Genomic DNA, 13,191 nt, shown 5'->3' with positions numbered 1-13,191 from the left:
AAATGTCATGCGCTCACAGAGACCGATGCTGCTGGTGACCGATGTGATAATCACAGAGACCGATACGATAATCCGCCACTTTTGAGAAGCTCGCCCGCTCTGCCTGCCAACGACTTCCAATCTCGGGCGAGCCCTGAGCTGCACACTAAGACAACCTAGAGGTCCACTCATCTCTGTGCATTAGGGGTTGGTCTTACGAGGGACTTGCACAAACTGGACCTTGTCAGAAAACTACAAAAGGATTTTTAGTCCTTCCCCTTAACCACGCGGCCACGACAAGCACATGGACACAAGGGGGAGTTTCTCTTCCGTGTACAGATATGTCGTCCCAGCATAGCTACTGTATATTCCTAACGTTAACAATCCGGTTTTGTTCACGTTTTCTTGCAGATAACCGGTTATGCTCTGGCCAAGGTATCTTCACCCAAGAGACCTACTGTTGGTCAATCGTTTTGGCTTTAAAGGCAAATGCATTGTTAGTCACAATGTCTAGTTACTGGGCCAAAAGGAAAATAATATTGAAAAGATTTGAGAGGGACAAACAGGACATTCACTTGAATCACTACATGCTACAGAAGTTGCATCGATTCCAGAAAACCAGGAAAATGCTGAGTCACCTGTAGACTTCAGAGCTGGTATGTAAAATGTATTGCTGTGATGCTTAATTTGTGATCCTGTAACTAAACTATACACTTCGTTAGATTTTCAAATTTCTGTTCCCTCTTTCTCAGAACCAGGTTTCTCCCCAGTAATCCAGACTCCACTTCACAGAGCCAAGAGTTTGAGTACAAGTAAGTGATGTTATTTGTGACGTTTTTTGTCGTGGAAACTATTGCTTGTATTTAAGATTAGGAATCCTTTTATCCATAATCTGTTTTTCATTAGGGCACTTGACTTTCTGGATAAAAGGTGTCGAGGTGTGTTGTACATATCATTAGCTTTGCACAGTTCAATTATTGTTTCATTACTGAATATGCAGTCTCTGCAGTGAAATTAAAGCTGTTATGTTTGTTCCCCCAGCTTGTCAAGTACTAAGCTTTACACCACCAGCAGCAAATTTACCCTGGCAGCATATGGGTGAAAACGCTGGAGGTATGTAATACGTTGAGCTAAACTAAGTCCAATTCATTAAATGTATGCAATTACTTCAAACATATTATCACATCAATGATTATCAATAGGAGAAAGTCATCGCTTTGTTATTGGCCCTTGGACGCCCTTGGCATCTCGTGTACAGCACAAAGTTTTTAGCTATGAAGGTATATTCTAGGCATGTGTCTTATTGTCCAGTGTTTTAACAGTATTGAAAATATTGCCTTTAGTAGTTTTTAAAAAAAATATTATGTAGATTTCCAGAGACTCCAGAATGAAAACCAAGCTCTGAGGGAGGAGAACCAAGCCCTGAGGGAATGCAATGCACAAGCAGGTGAGAATGTGCACTCTTTCTTAAATTTTACTTTTTTGTGTGTAATGTAGGTTCAGAATTACCATATGCCTTTGATTTTGTAGCTTCGGATGACAGCGGCTCACTTCAAGAGCAGGTGAAGCAAGTTGGGACAATGTTGAAGACATTTGCTCTCACTGGGCAGTCAGGTACAACTTGCAAACAACACCTGTGGTTGTTAGTTTAATACCTGTACATGTAGTAGACCTAGATATAAATGTCGTAGTTTAGTATTTGAGGGACCAGGACTGACTATTTTTTTTCTTTTATTCTGGGAACCCCTGTAGGTGCGTTACCTGAAAGGAGCATCTGACCGTGAAGGCAGAAAAAGGCGCCGCACAGCTGGGAAGGACCCACAGCCGACCCCTTAAACCTAGGCTGACTACTGACACCCCAGCATCACTGAACTGGAACACTTTCTTTATCCTGCAGTCAGTAACATCAAGAAGCCAGAAGTGCCAGACTACACTCACCCAATCCACCCTGTTTTTTTTTGTATTTTAACTTTAGTATTGGCTTATTTCATTCCGTCTTAACGATTCTATTATAGTTTGTAAATCCTATTTCATACCTGTTACTTGATATTGCACATTAACTAGTACCAAAATTCTACTTTCATTTCGTCAGTGTGCTTAACTGTTATTCTATTAATAATAGCTTGGAAATACTATTTCATACCTCTGATACTTCATATTGCACATTACCTGGTACCAAATATTCTACTTACTCTGTTTTTAACATCAGCATTTTTCATTCCATCACTGTGCTTAACTGTTATTCTATTGTTAAATATAGCTTGTAAATCCTTGTGCCACAGGTCAGCATTGCAGTTATAATGGTCTGTTCTACTACTGTTTTTACCTCCGTATTTTTATATAAATATATATGTCAAGTTTTGTTTATCACAGATACAAGAGACACAGATCTTATTGCAGCACGGTGTAAATCTTGTGCTCCAGGTCAGCAATGCCATTATAATGGTCCAGTCTACTCTAGAGCTTTACTCTAAATTATTACCACTTTTCCTATTGTTAGAAATGGCTTGAAAATGTGATGTTGTATCTCGATTTATTTGGTATCCTGCACATTCTTTGGTACCAAATATCCTCATTACTTGTTATGTTTACTGGTAATTATTTTCATCCCAGAGCTGACCTCTTTATATTATTAACAATTATTGTGTTTGTGTTATAATTTGCTTGTATGGCTGTTTTTTTTTACCAACATTTAATTGGAAACCTGCATGTTCTGTAGTGTGTATTTATATGTATATTTCTTTTCTGCGTGTTATTTATTTCAGTGATCTGACACATCTTATTTGAATGACAGTTACTGTACTTTGAAATGTGGAATTAAAACACCAATTGGACATTTGTCTGGTTTGATCAATCATTATTCTCGATAAACTGCATGCTATAAATATTTAAAAAAAAAAAAATATATATATATAACCGTCAGATCGCTCGAAAATTGCCGCGGAAGATCTTCCTTCTGTATAACGGCGGTGGAACGGCGGTTGGCCCACGGGCCGGCCGCAAAACACAGGCGGTAGGAAGGCGGCTGCCGCTTCTAAAAAGCGGCTGTCGCTGGCGGTGAGCCGGCAAACGTGTTTGCGATTAAGACATTCTGATGCTTCTACTGTCTCTGGAGGACCGCCTCCGGTCCGCCGACTCATTGCTATCTGGGTATTCGAATATTCGATTATCCGTGCCCATCCCTATTCTGTGGTAGCATCTTTCAGGACATATCAGTTTTGAAGTAGTCCAAGAGTATAATTTAAAGACTGGACATTTGCTTGAGATTAAAGTTAAATGACCCCCATTACATTTGTATCCCAAAAAACTATGAATATATGGAAGGTTTGTCTTTTTTAAATGATTAATGTTGTATAGAGTGTCCATCAGCCTGTGGTGCTGCCTCTGCTGCACATGGAGAAGCCCTGGTCTCCTGGGTCACTGACCACCTGACTGGCAGACAACAATTTGTACTTTGACATACTCAATACACTGCTGCATAGGTTCTACCAGTCATTGGTGTCTAGTGCCATCTTCTTTGAGGTAGTGTGTTGGGGTTCCAACATCAGGTCTGGAGATGCGGAAAAGCTCGATAAACTTATCAGGAAGGCGAGCTCTGTGCTGGAGGTCAAGCTGAGAGAAGGACGCACCCTAAAAAAAAAACTAAATAAGAGTAACCAAACCAAAGTAAGATAAATTAAGATATAATAAACAATATTATGAATACGATAATAACTACATATCCCTAACACATGGGATGTTAAGGTAAAACATACTTCAAAGCGTGTAATCTGGGCAAATTCCTCTGCACTTCCTCTGGTCCAAGTGCTCCTAAGATTCAATAGGACACCAGAGAAATAAGAGGGAGCATTTCTTAGATCAAGGGTATTCATCCTTTACCCTACACGGTCCGGAGTCTGCATTGTCACTCACCCAGTGTCCCAGGTAAATTTCAGGCCCTGGTTAGAGGCTTGCAATAATAAAGGAACTAGCTTCATGGTCCAAAGTTAGGTTTTTAGGGCCTTAGATCAAAACCAATACCATTAAATATATGGAAAGGTATTTTGAGTATCCACTCACCACATCATGGGCTGGTTTTGTGGACACCTTAAGTTTAGGCTTAATCTTTGTTCATGAAACCTGCCACATGTGTTATAGAAATCTTTCAAATTACCTTACTGATAGAACCTAGGCTATTGTAATGAATATTCATATATATAATATGTGCTATTTTATTCTAATAAGTCCCCAAACAACAATTAGATGATTTCACAATGTTTACCATTGAGGCTTTTGTAATACAACAATTTTCCTAGTACAAATACCTTGGTATGAATCTCTCTTTCAAAACACACATTACAGAGTGGGTGAAGAAACTAGGTATTAGAATTGGTGTCTTTTATAGAAACAGATTCTGTCTGTCATATCAGCATAGAATGGAAAATGGTAAAGCCCCTTTTATATCAGTCTTGGATTATGGCGATGTGCTACACATCCATGCCACAACCTCATTACTAAAACCTACAGATGCAGTCTATCATGCAGCTTTGCATTTTATTACCAGTATGAAATATCGCACACATCATTGTCCTTTATACAAATCAGTTGGCTGGGACTGTTTGGCTTCCAGAAGGGTCAAACACTAGTTGATCTCAAGAATGGTTGGTCTGATAGGTGCCATGGGTTTATTCAGAGTTAAGGAACTGCTTTGGTCTACTATGCCCCTTGCTCATGTAATGTTTAGCAAAATAAGCTCAAGATAAACGTTTTGGTGCCTATAGGGCAATTCAAAAGCCTGATAAGTGACATTTTTGTTGTTCTGTGTGAATGTTTTTTGTGTTTTCATATCAATATATTTTTTTGTTGTTTTTATGTTGTATTTTTTATAAGACGGAACTCACTTGTAAAAGAGACTCAGTTTAACTCCGAATTCATTTTTGCTTGTATGTACGCTAGTAGTACAGTATTTTTTTTTTACATATTGCCCCATCAAAAAATACAAATGTTCCAATCCATGCGCTTTACATTTGTATCCACTGGGTGGCGCCTCACTCGTGTCTCACCAGCAAGTGCCTGCGTCATCACATACTGCCTCTGTCTTCTGTTTACTGCGTGTCACCAGGGCAAAATGAACGTGAATGGTAGATAGCAGTCCACCTACCTACAAACAAAGATATTGCTGTTCTTTAGTTTCAAGGTTTCATAAAATTCCATTGACTAAATAGGTCGAGGAGATATGCAACACAAATGGCTCGCGTTTTTTTTATAGCTAGCCAAGTGAGCAGCAAATCCTTAATCGAAAGCTAGCCAACTAGCTAACTATTGTTGTATTGCGCTAGCCAGCTTGCTAACGTTTCGCATTTTCTATACTTTAGCTCAGCTACCATAGAAATTAGCAATGCCCAGGTAACTGTCATCAATGCATTCAACACCTAGCGTTGTGTGACGTCGTCAGGTACTGTAATCCACATTTCCTAATATTTGTAATGAAATTGCTTGCTAAGCATGTTTGTGCATGGCTTGCTTGAAATAGGGTGTCTGTTGTCAGGGTGGTCAGGTTAGCAGTAATTTATTTTTCCAAGTTTTATTAGGTAGCTAGTTAGCGGTTCAATACTATAGTGATTAATTGTAGAACATTTTAGCTGATTTGGCTACAGTTACGGATGACTGTCTTTATTGTTAATTGAATGTGCAGACATGCGTTGATGCTTACAGAACTGTCTTTTCCCCCCTGATATCTCTCCCCCAACCTCTTAGTCTTAGCACCATGAACCTATTCCGTCTTGTATGTCGTCACAAAACGGCCCTGGCCATCGGAGGAGTCTGCCTGTTTGCCGTGGTCCTCCTTTTCCTCGCCAAGTGCACCTCAGAGACCCTAAAACAGGGCCAGGCAGACCCTCCAGGTCTAGCTCCCCATGCTGCCCAATCCCAGCCCAGAGCAGAGCACCCTGAGTCCCTGTCACGACCAAAAGACCTCTCAGCCTTCCTAGTGATCCTCATCACTACTGGGCCCAAGTACACAGAGCGGCGGAGCATTATCCGCAGCACCTGGCTGGCTAAGAAGGACCCGGAGGTTCTTGCTTGGTTTGTTGTGGGAACCGAGGGTCTACCCACTGAGGATATGCAGAATCTCAACACTGAACAGGGCCGGCACAAAGACCTGCTTTTACTCCCCGAGCTACGGGACTCCTACGAGAACCTCACCCTGAAGCTCCTGCACATGTACTCGTGGCTTGATCAGAACGTGGACTTTAAGTTTGTTTTGAAAGCAGACGACGATACATTCGCTCGCCTGGACCTTCTGAAGGTACCGTATGTTCTAAATGCCACTCTGCATAATGACTAAGTGCAACAAATGCTTTTTTATATACAGGAAAAAGTGCTTTTTATCATGCAGAAAGGGGACATTGTAATTAAATACAATTGGGAGCCATGTTTTGCATTGTATGTGTATGTTATGTGACTTTTCTAATATTTCTATGTTGTTTTGAAACGCAGTTATGTGCAAACATTCTATTCTCATTTAAAGGAGGAGCTGAAAACAAAAGAGCCCAGCCGGCTGTACTGGGGCTTCTTCTCAGGGCGTGGGCGTGTCAAGACAGTTGGGAAGTGGAGGGAGTCGGCTTGGGAGCTATGTGACTACTACCTCCCCTACGCCCTAGGTGGAGGCTACCTGCTCTCTTGTGACCTGGTCCACTATATCCGTATCAACGCCGGCTTCCTCAAGGTGTGGCAGAGCGAGGACGTGTCACTAGGGGCATGGCTGGCCCCTGTGGACGTCAAGCGGACGCACGACCCGCGGTTCGACACAGAGTACAAGTCGAGGGGCTGCAGCAACAAGTACCTGGTGACCCATAAGCAGAGCCTGGAGGACATGCTGGAAAAGCAGCAGATGCTGCAGAGGGATGGCCGGCTGTGTAAGGAAGAGGTCAAACTCCGACTGAGCTACATCTACGACTGGAGCGTCCCACCGTCCCAATGCTGCCAAAGGAAGGACGGGATACCCTGATGACCTTTACATTTAACATCCCTGACCTCGTCCTTCCTGGTCACCATCGCTAGTATTTATGGTTGCCTAGGCGACATGGTGATCCCGCTCTACCCTATTCTGTAGTATCCAGTTGAGTTCTGTTGGCCCGCCTCACCTGCCTTTGGTTGATCTCTGTAGAACACCTTTTTAGAACAAGTCTGTTCTGGCAGCCTGCCAGAAAAGACCTGAGGAAAACATTGATCCCTTTTACTAAATGTTTTGTTTTATTATTTAATTAATTTATTTATTTATTTATTCCAGAGTCCTCATTTAACGCACACTGATGCAGAACTGGGAGAGTGGACCTGGCAGTGCAGCCACAATATAGGACCTTAATTTATTAACAGCACATATTTGGAGTGAGCATTCTTAAAGGAATCATTTTTAAGCTTTACTGATGGGACAGTAAAGAGAAACTCAAGTCATTCCTGTCTATTTACCTATTTTGGGTAAGCGAAAGTGGCCCTACTGATGAATGTAATGACAGTGATTATCTTGGTTTGAATTTGGTGCTCCTTGGCTATTTACTACAAATCATGTCATAGAATGACAGCCAAGGAGGATGGTCTTTTTGTTTTGACACTGAATGTGTAATAAGCATCATGTAAGCCTGTCTCTCCTGCTTTTTGAGAGCATGTTTTTTTCTGCTGAGAGATCTATCTTACCTGCTGTCTGTTTGGTCTTGTATTTAAAGCCAAGTGATGCCCGACGGAACCGGGTGTGTGTTCAGCTTAGCCACTGTACCAGCTAGCAATTGGTTACTTTTCAACAATCAGTTGATTCCGTTAATGTTGAGGTAAACCTTCATTTCATTGAATGTTTATTTAAAATGTTTGGACCCACTGAACATTTAATTAAAATGTTTTTGAAAAATTTATTTTTGTTATAAAATCTTTTTTTCACACAGTAAACATAAACATGTACACAGCCTGAATCCCATTCAGATTACTTATACCTGATTCTATTCTTGACATCCTAGATAATTTTCTCAACCCTGCTCCTGGACGACCCCTGTCCTGAATGTTTAAGCTCTCTCCCTGCCCTAACATACCTTATGTAGCTCATGAAGGACATGATAAGGAACTGATCATTTGAATCAGGTGTGACAGAGCAGGGAGAGATCTAAAACATACAGGGCAGGGGGGCGCCTAGGAGCAGGGTTGAGAAACACTGGCCTAGATGCTCTCTGCTGTTACTGTGCTTGGAGCTCAGGCACGTGCAGGGGGGGTGGTGGGTGCTTCAGCACCTGCCCCTTGATGCCCAAAGTGCCCTTTTGTCAAGGCAAAAAAAAAGACAACATGTCATTAAAGGCCCTTTTGTGAAGGCCTGCCCAAATCTAACTATTAGTCAAATTTATGAATAATAATTTATTCGTAAATAAAATGAACCACATGATGACCTTTCACCTGACGACCTCATCCAGACCGGGACGATTTGCCGCACGCGCGTTTTTCAATGTCGCGCACGCGCACTACTACCAGAAGGAGAGGATCTTCAATACCGCGGCTGCTGGTAAGTGCTGTTCTCAGCGAAGCGGTGTGTGTACTGTATGAAACGGGCCACGTTGATTTTGAATAATGACGATGTCCTAGACAGGGTTTACTATAACAGCTATTTACTATTCTGTATAACAGAGAAGAAAAAGCCTTCAGATTGGGACAACTTAAGACACTTCAGTTTGTAATTCCAGAGTTATTAATAGGTGCAAAGAAAATAGTTTTTTAAAACTTTTCACCTTAAAATGGTCTTTTCTATTCTGATTCTTTTTCAAAACTGCATAAGAACATTTGCTGCCATATAAATACAGAAGCATCCGTATCGATACACATATCAGAAAGGAATGTGTCACAATATATTGATATTTTGAGCAAAGCCCTATTTAAAGCCTTGTTCCATGTGCCCCTTTTATACTTTGAGCACCTGTCCCTCCAAAGGTCTCTGCACGGCCCTGTTGGAGCTAGATAGAGATTTTTCTTAGCTGGCCCATCACTCATACAAGCTTATTCTCTATGTCCTCTTTTCTCTTCAGCTTTTCCAAGTCGTAATGCAGGTAGAAAACTACTGAGGCAATTACAAACTCTGCATTAACCTACACACAATGGTCATTACACTAACCCAATCATGAAAATGTATTGCTTCTACAGACAGTCATGTGGACATACTATAGGCTACTTACTATAAAATGCAGGCGTAGAATCATTTAGATGCTGTTTGATTGAATGTTAAAATGGCACAAACCAGTGACATAAGCTACTTAGAGCGCAGTGCCAGACATGTTCCAATATCTCAGAAACAGATGCCCTTCTGTTTCCTTTTTACACATTAAAGTGTCTATAGAGTTTACCAGGAATATTGTGACAAATATCCAGTCAGCGGCACTCATGAGGGTGTAAACAGCTAGTTGATGAGAAAGGTGGAAAGTAGGCAAGAATCCTGCAAGCTAACAGGCAGACCACAAACAGGCAAATAAGTGCAGTACAACATGGAGACTAGGAACCCTCAGATTTTCTGTCCTTGTCAGATGAGCTATTGCAGCAGACAACCTCACCAGTTTCTATCAAAATGTTGTAAACATGTATGTAGGGAGTCATAAACATGTAACAGTCAAATAAAATTCACAGTCAACAAATATGTCAATACAGTTTCATAAACATGTTAAAATCCCTAAATAAGTTAATTGTTAACAAAATAGGATGACTAGCAAATAAATGTAAGAAATGTTTTATGTTCAAACATATGACTTTCACAGCATTTCACTCGCATTTTATTGATTAGTGACTTATTTGCATTGCATTTGTGAGTTGCTCCATATGTTTGTGAGTGGACCTCTTTAGTTCTGGTAATGTTTAGAACCAGTTGCGTCGTTAGCCCTGGGCGTCCGGGGCTAGCTCCGGATCTTTAATAACTAGCCCCGGATCTCAAATGGAACAAAAATAACAATAATAAAAAAAATGCCCCTGATCTAATTATCTATAATTCCGATCGCGCATTATGACAAAGTAGACGTGTAGGCCGCTAGGGTGTACATCGAAATTTTCCGCGTGTACATTCAAAACCCTGCACTTTCTGTCCCGGGCGGGGCTGGAGGATGGGCTAAGCCCTGAATGTATTGTGATCCTAGCGATGCGTCTGTCCAGAACCCATACGCACTATATGGCCAAAATCAGTGCTACATTTGTGCCGGATCCAGATCTGGGACTTGGCGACTCTTACACAGTATTGGGACATGCACATTATTTGACAAATAAGGTTTATTGTCTGAATAAGTATAACAACATGAGAGTTTGGCCAACATAGTGGTCAAAAATAACTCAAATAAATCTAATGACAAAACAACACTGCTTATTGCCAAGTCACGTATCGCGTAAGCGGCAACAGGGCTGTCAAAAGGGGATGTGTTTAACTGTGGTGGAATATTGATAGTGATAGTTTAAAAAAAAAAAAAATGTCTAAAAGACAATTCGATTTATTTAAATTTTTTAAACCGGCGTGTCAGTCTAAACAGCCCAGAGGGGAGCTCCATGGCTGTAATGTGTAGTGTTTTTGACCATTAAACAGAAAGATAAGAATACAAATGTTATGGTGTATGGTAGTTAGCTTAGCCTATGGATTCAATCAATCAAATGTATTTATAAAGCCCTTTTTAAAACAGCAGTTGTCAAAGTGCTTTTACAGAAACACATTGGGTGCAATGCTTGAATTGTAATGAGGGATGAGTTTGTTACAGTCCCATAAGTTAATAATGTAGGCTCTAGCACAACTCCAGCACATAGCCATGAAATCTCCATAGACAGACATTGGCAGTACAGTGGGTGGTACTGAAGAGCTCAGTGACTTTAAACATGGCACTGTCATAGGATGCCACCTTTGCCACAAGTCAATTAATAAAATCTCTGCCCTACTAGATCCGTCCTGGTCAACTGAAAGTCCTGTAATAACACTGCATTATGTAATGACTTGACGATCTGCCGCATTTTGTAATAAACAGCTTGAACACAATATGTAGTAAATTTCCTCTGATTTTGTAATCAATTATTACATAATGCAGTAATTATGACAAAATGTGGGAGTTGGACTTTTTCTGACGAATCTGTTGAACTAATTGTATCTTTAATTTGCCAAAACTACATCAAGTGTCACTGTATTCCTTAGCTTAATAGAAACTGTACTTGAGGGTTCAACTGCACAAAGGTATACATTGGTATACACACAAATATCAGGACACATGCATTCGTGCACACACACACAGCTCTGCTGTTAAGGATTATGTTAATTTTCACTACAGAAAAAGAGTCAAAAAATGGTTGCACAACAAAAGACCAATATGGAAAGTAAATTCTTTCAAGTTTGTCATTCTCTCAATGCCCAATAATGGTATATTTAGGCAAAGAATATTTACCACACTGTAGTAGTTAACAACAAATTACTTGGGATGAACATTTAGACTATTATACTTAAAGATCCCAGTCAGGCTAGGACACCAGCCCTTATTTGACCAGAGTTTAATGAACACACGTTCTTGATGGGAGCACAGCACATGGTAATAGCACAGCAAATGGTAACTGCAAAGCACACCTTAAACAGTAACAGCACCATACACAGTTATTGAACCAAGTGGAAGGAATCCCTATGTCTAAGGAAAATGCTACTTGCCCTTTTGCTTGCAATGTAGGCCGTCTTACGGTAACACATGCCAATTGTAAAATACAAAACATAACACAGTAAGATAACGCATAAAACGTAGCTCCCCTTGTTGACGAGACCCCACTGTGGGGTCTGGGCTTGCCTACCCTTGTTGGACCAGTTGCAGTGGCTGGTGACGATCCGATGCTTGACCCATGTATACAGTGCACTGTAGGATTTGCCGCAACATTTAACGTGGCTATACTTAATTAGCCATTCTATCTAATCTTTCACACAACCTAATATGCTGCCCCTGAAACCAAAAAACTTTTACAATTGGCCCCTGTGGAAATAAGTTTGGACACCCCTGCCTTAAATTGATGATGACAAACACATTTGTTTCAGGCCATACATGTAATCTCAATGATGAAAGCGAATTGAGAAAGATTCTGTCTAAAGGAACATTACTGTACTTTTTGCTGGCCTGTCATGTTTGCCTTAAATCCGTAAAATGCAACTCACAAATATGTGAGACTACTCGTGAATATGTGGAGCAATTCACAAATATGTAAGGCCACTAACAAATGTAATGCATTTCACAAATCTGTAAAATGCTGGAGACAAATGTTGTGACATTAACAAAAATGTATTTGAACATTAAAGCATCAAGTTCACTACATTTTGATAAATCTCTAAAAGCAGGGCAAAATATCATAAACAATGCACAGCTAAATGAATGAAATAGTATTGCCTGGTCCAACAAATACCAGTTCAGTTTACTTCAGTGTCCTCAGTCCCCAGAAATGAACCTAGTCACAGATCTCTGGGATACAATGGAACAGGCGGTTTGCAGCAGAATGTCCTGCAGAAACTGTGATATCATTGAGGTTGTGTAGGAGATCAGTGGGTCAGCCTATGTAGCGCCTGTAGTCTGTACTTGTTTTTGCATAGTTTGTTCCAGATCAGACGGGGCTCTGAGAGACTGCGCTCTCTCCCAGCATCACCATCAGAATGATGCAACCAGAATATGAATGCTGTCTTCCGATAGACAGTGACATGACTTAGACCACTGTGCCATACTATTAGAGTTCTGTTTCTATTTGTGACTGAGCATCTGCTCGTGCAGGAGGTCACATTGTATATCGGAGACTCCAGGACTGGGTTAGCCGATTTCAAGTGTCAAATTAGTTAATCTTTTCTCAACAGACAGAGAATGTCAAAATGGATATAATCAGGAGTTTTTGCCACCTATCAAGACAAAATAGTCATTAATGTCAAAATGTTAAATATATTTTTAGAAATTGTTCTGAATTAGTTACACAGCAGAAAAATATTGCTTTTTCTGCTTTGTAACCAGACGAAGCGTTCAATTTGCAGTGGTCTCTTAATTTTAACCCTTCTGTTCCTCACTCAAAACCTTCCTTTTCAACTTTTTTGGAAAGGAAAGAAAAAGGTACAGTGGTCTCTTAATTTTTTCTGGAGCTGTATTTTACCAATTCTCAAAGGGTATTGTATTTACAAGTATATATGTATACAATATATATATGTGTGTATATTACAAGTGGAATGTGCAGATGTGC

General features: G+C 40.5%; 1 protein-coding gene across 1 annotated transcript; it reads left to right on the top strand.

Annotated features, from left to right (window-relative positions):
- Positions 1–5,060: 5,060 nt before the first annotated feature.
- Positions 5,061–7,846, top strand: b3galt6 (UDP-Gal:betaGal beta 1,3-galactosyltransferase polypeptide 6). Its single transcript, XM_010866353.3, has 3 exons — positions 5,061–5,413; positions 5,716–6,265; positions 6,488–7,846. The coding sequence occupies exons 2-3, from the start codon at positions 5,726–5,728 to the stop codon at positions 6,965–6,967; spliced, it is 1,020 nt and encodes a 339-aa protein (XP_010864655.2). The 5' UTR covers positions 5,061–5,413; positions 5,716–5,725; the 3' UTR covers positions 6,968–7,846.
- The last annotated feature ends 5,345 nt before the right edge of the window (positions 7,847–13,191 follow it).

Source organism: Esox lucius, chromosome 17 (assembly GCF_011004845.1).
Source record: "Esox lucius isolate fEsoLuc1 chromosome 17, fEsoLuc1.pri, whole genome shotgun sequence".
Lineage (NCBI taxonomy): Eukaryota > Metazoa > Chordata > Actinopteri > Esociformes > Esocidae > Esox > Esox lucius.
The sequence above is the reverse complement of the archived record's forward strand: the minus strand, read 5'-3'. Positions and strand labels throughout refer to the sequence as shown.

Coding starts and splice junctions, on each gene's coding strand:
- b3galt6 (XM_010866353.3), top strand. CDS start 5,726: ATGAACCTATTCCGTCTTGTATGTCGTCACAAAACGGCCCTGGCCATC. Junction 6,266..6,487: donor CTCGCCTGGACCTTCTGAAG/GTACCGTATGTT, acceptor TCTCATTTAAAG/GAGGAGCTGAAAACAAAAGA.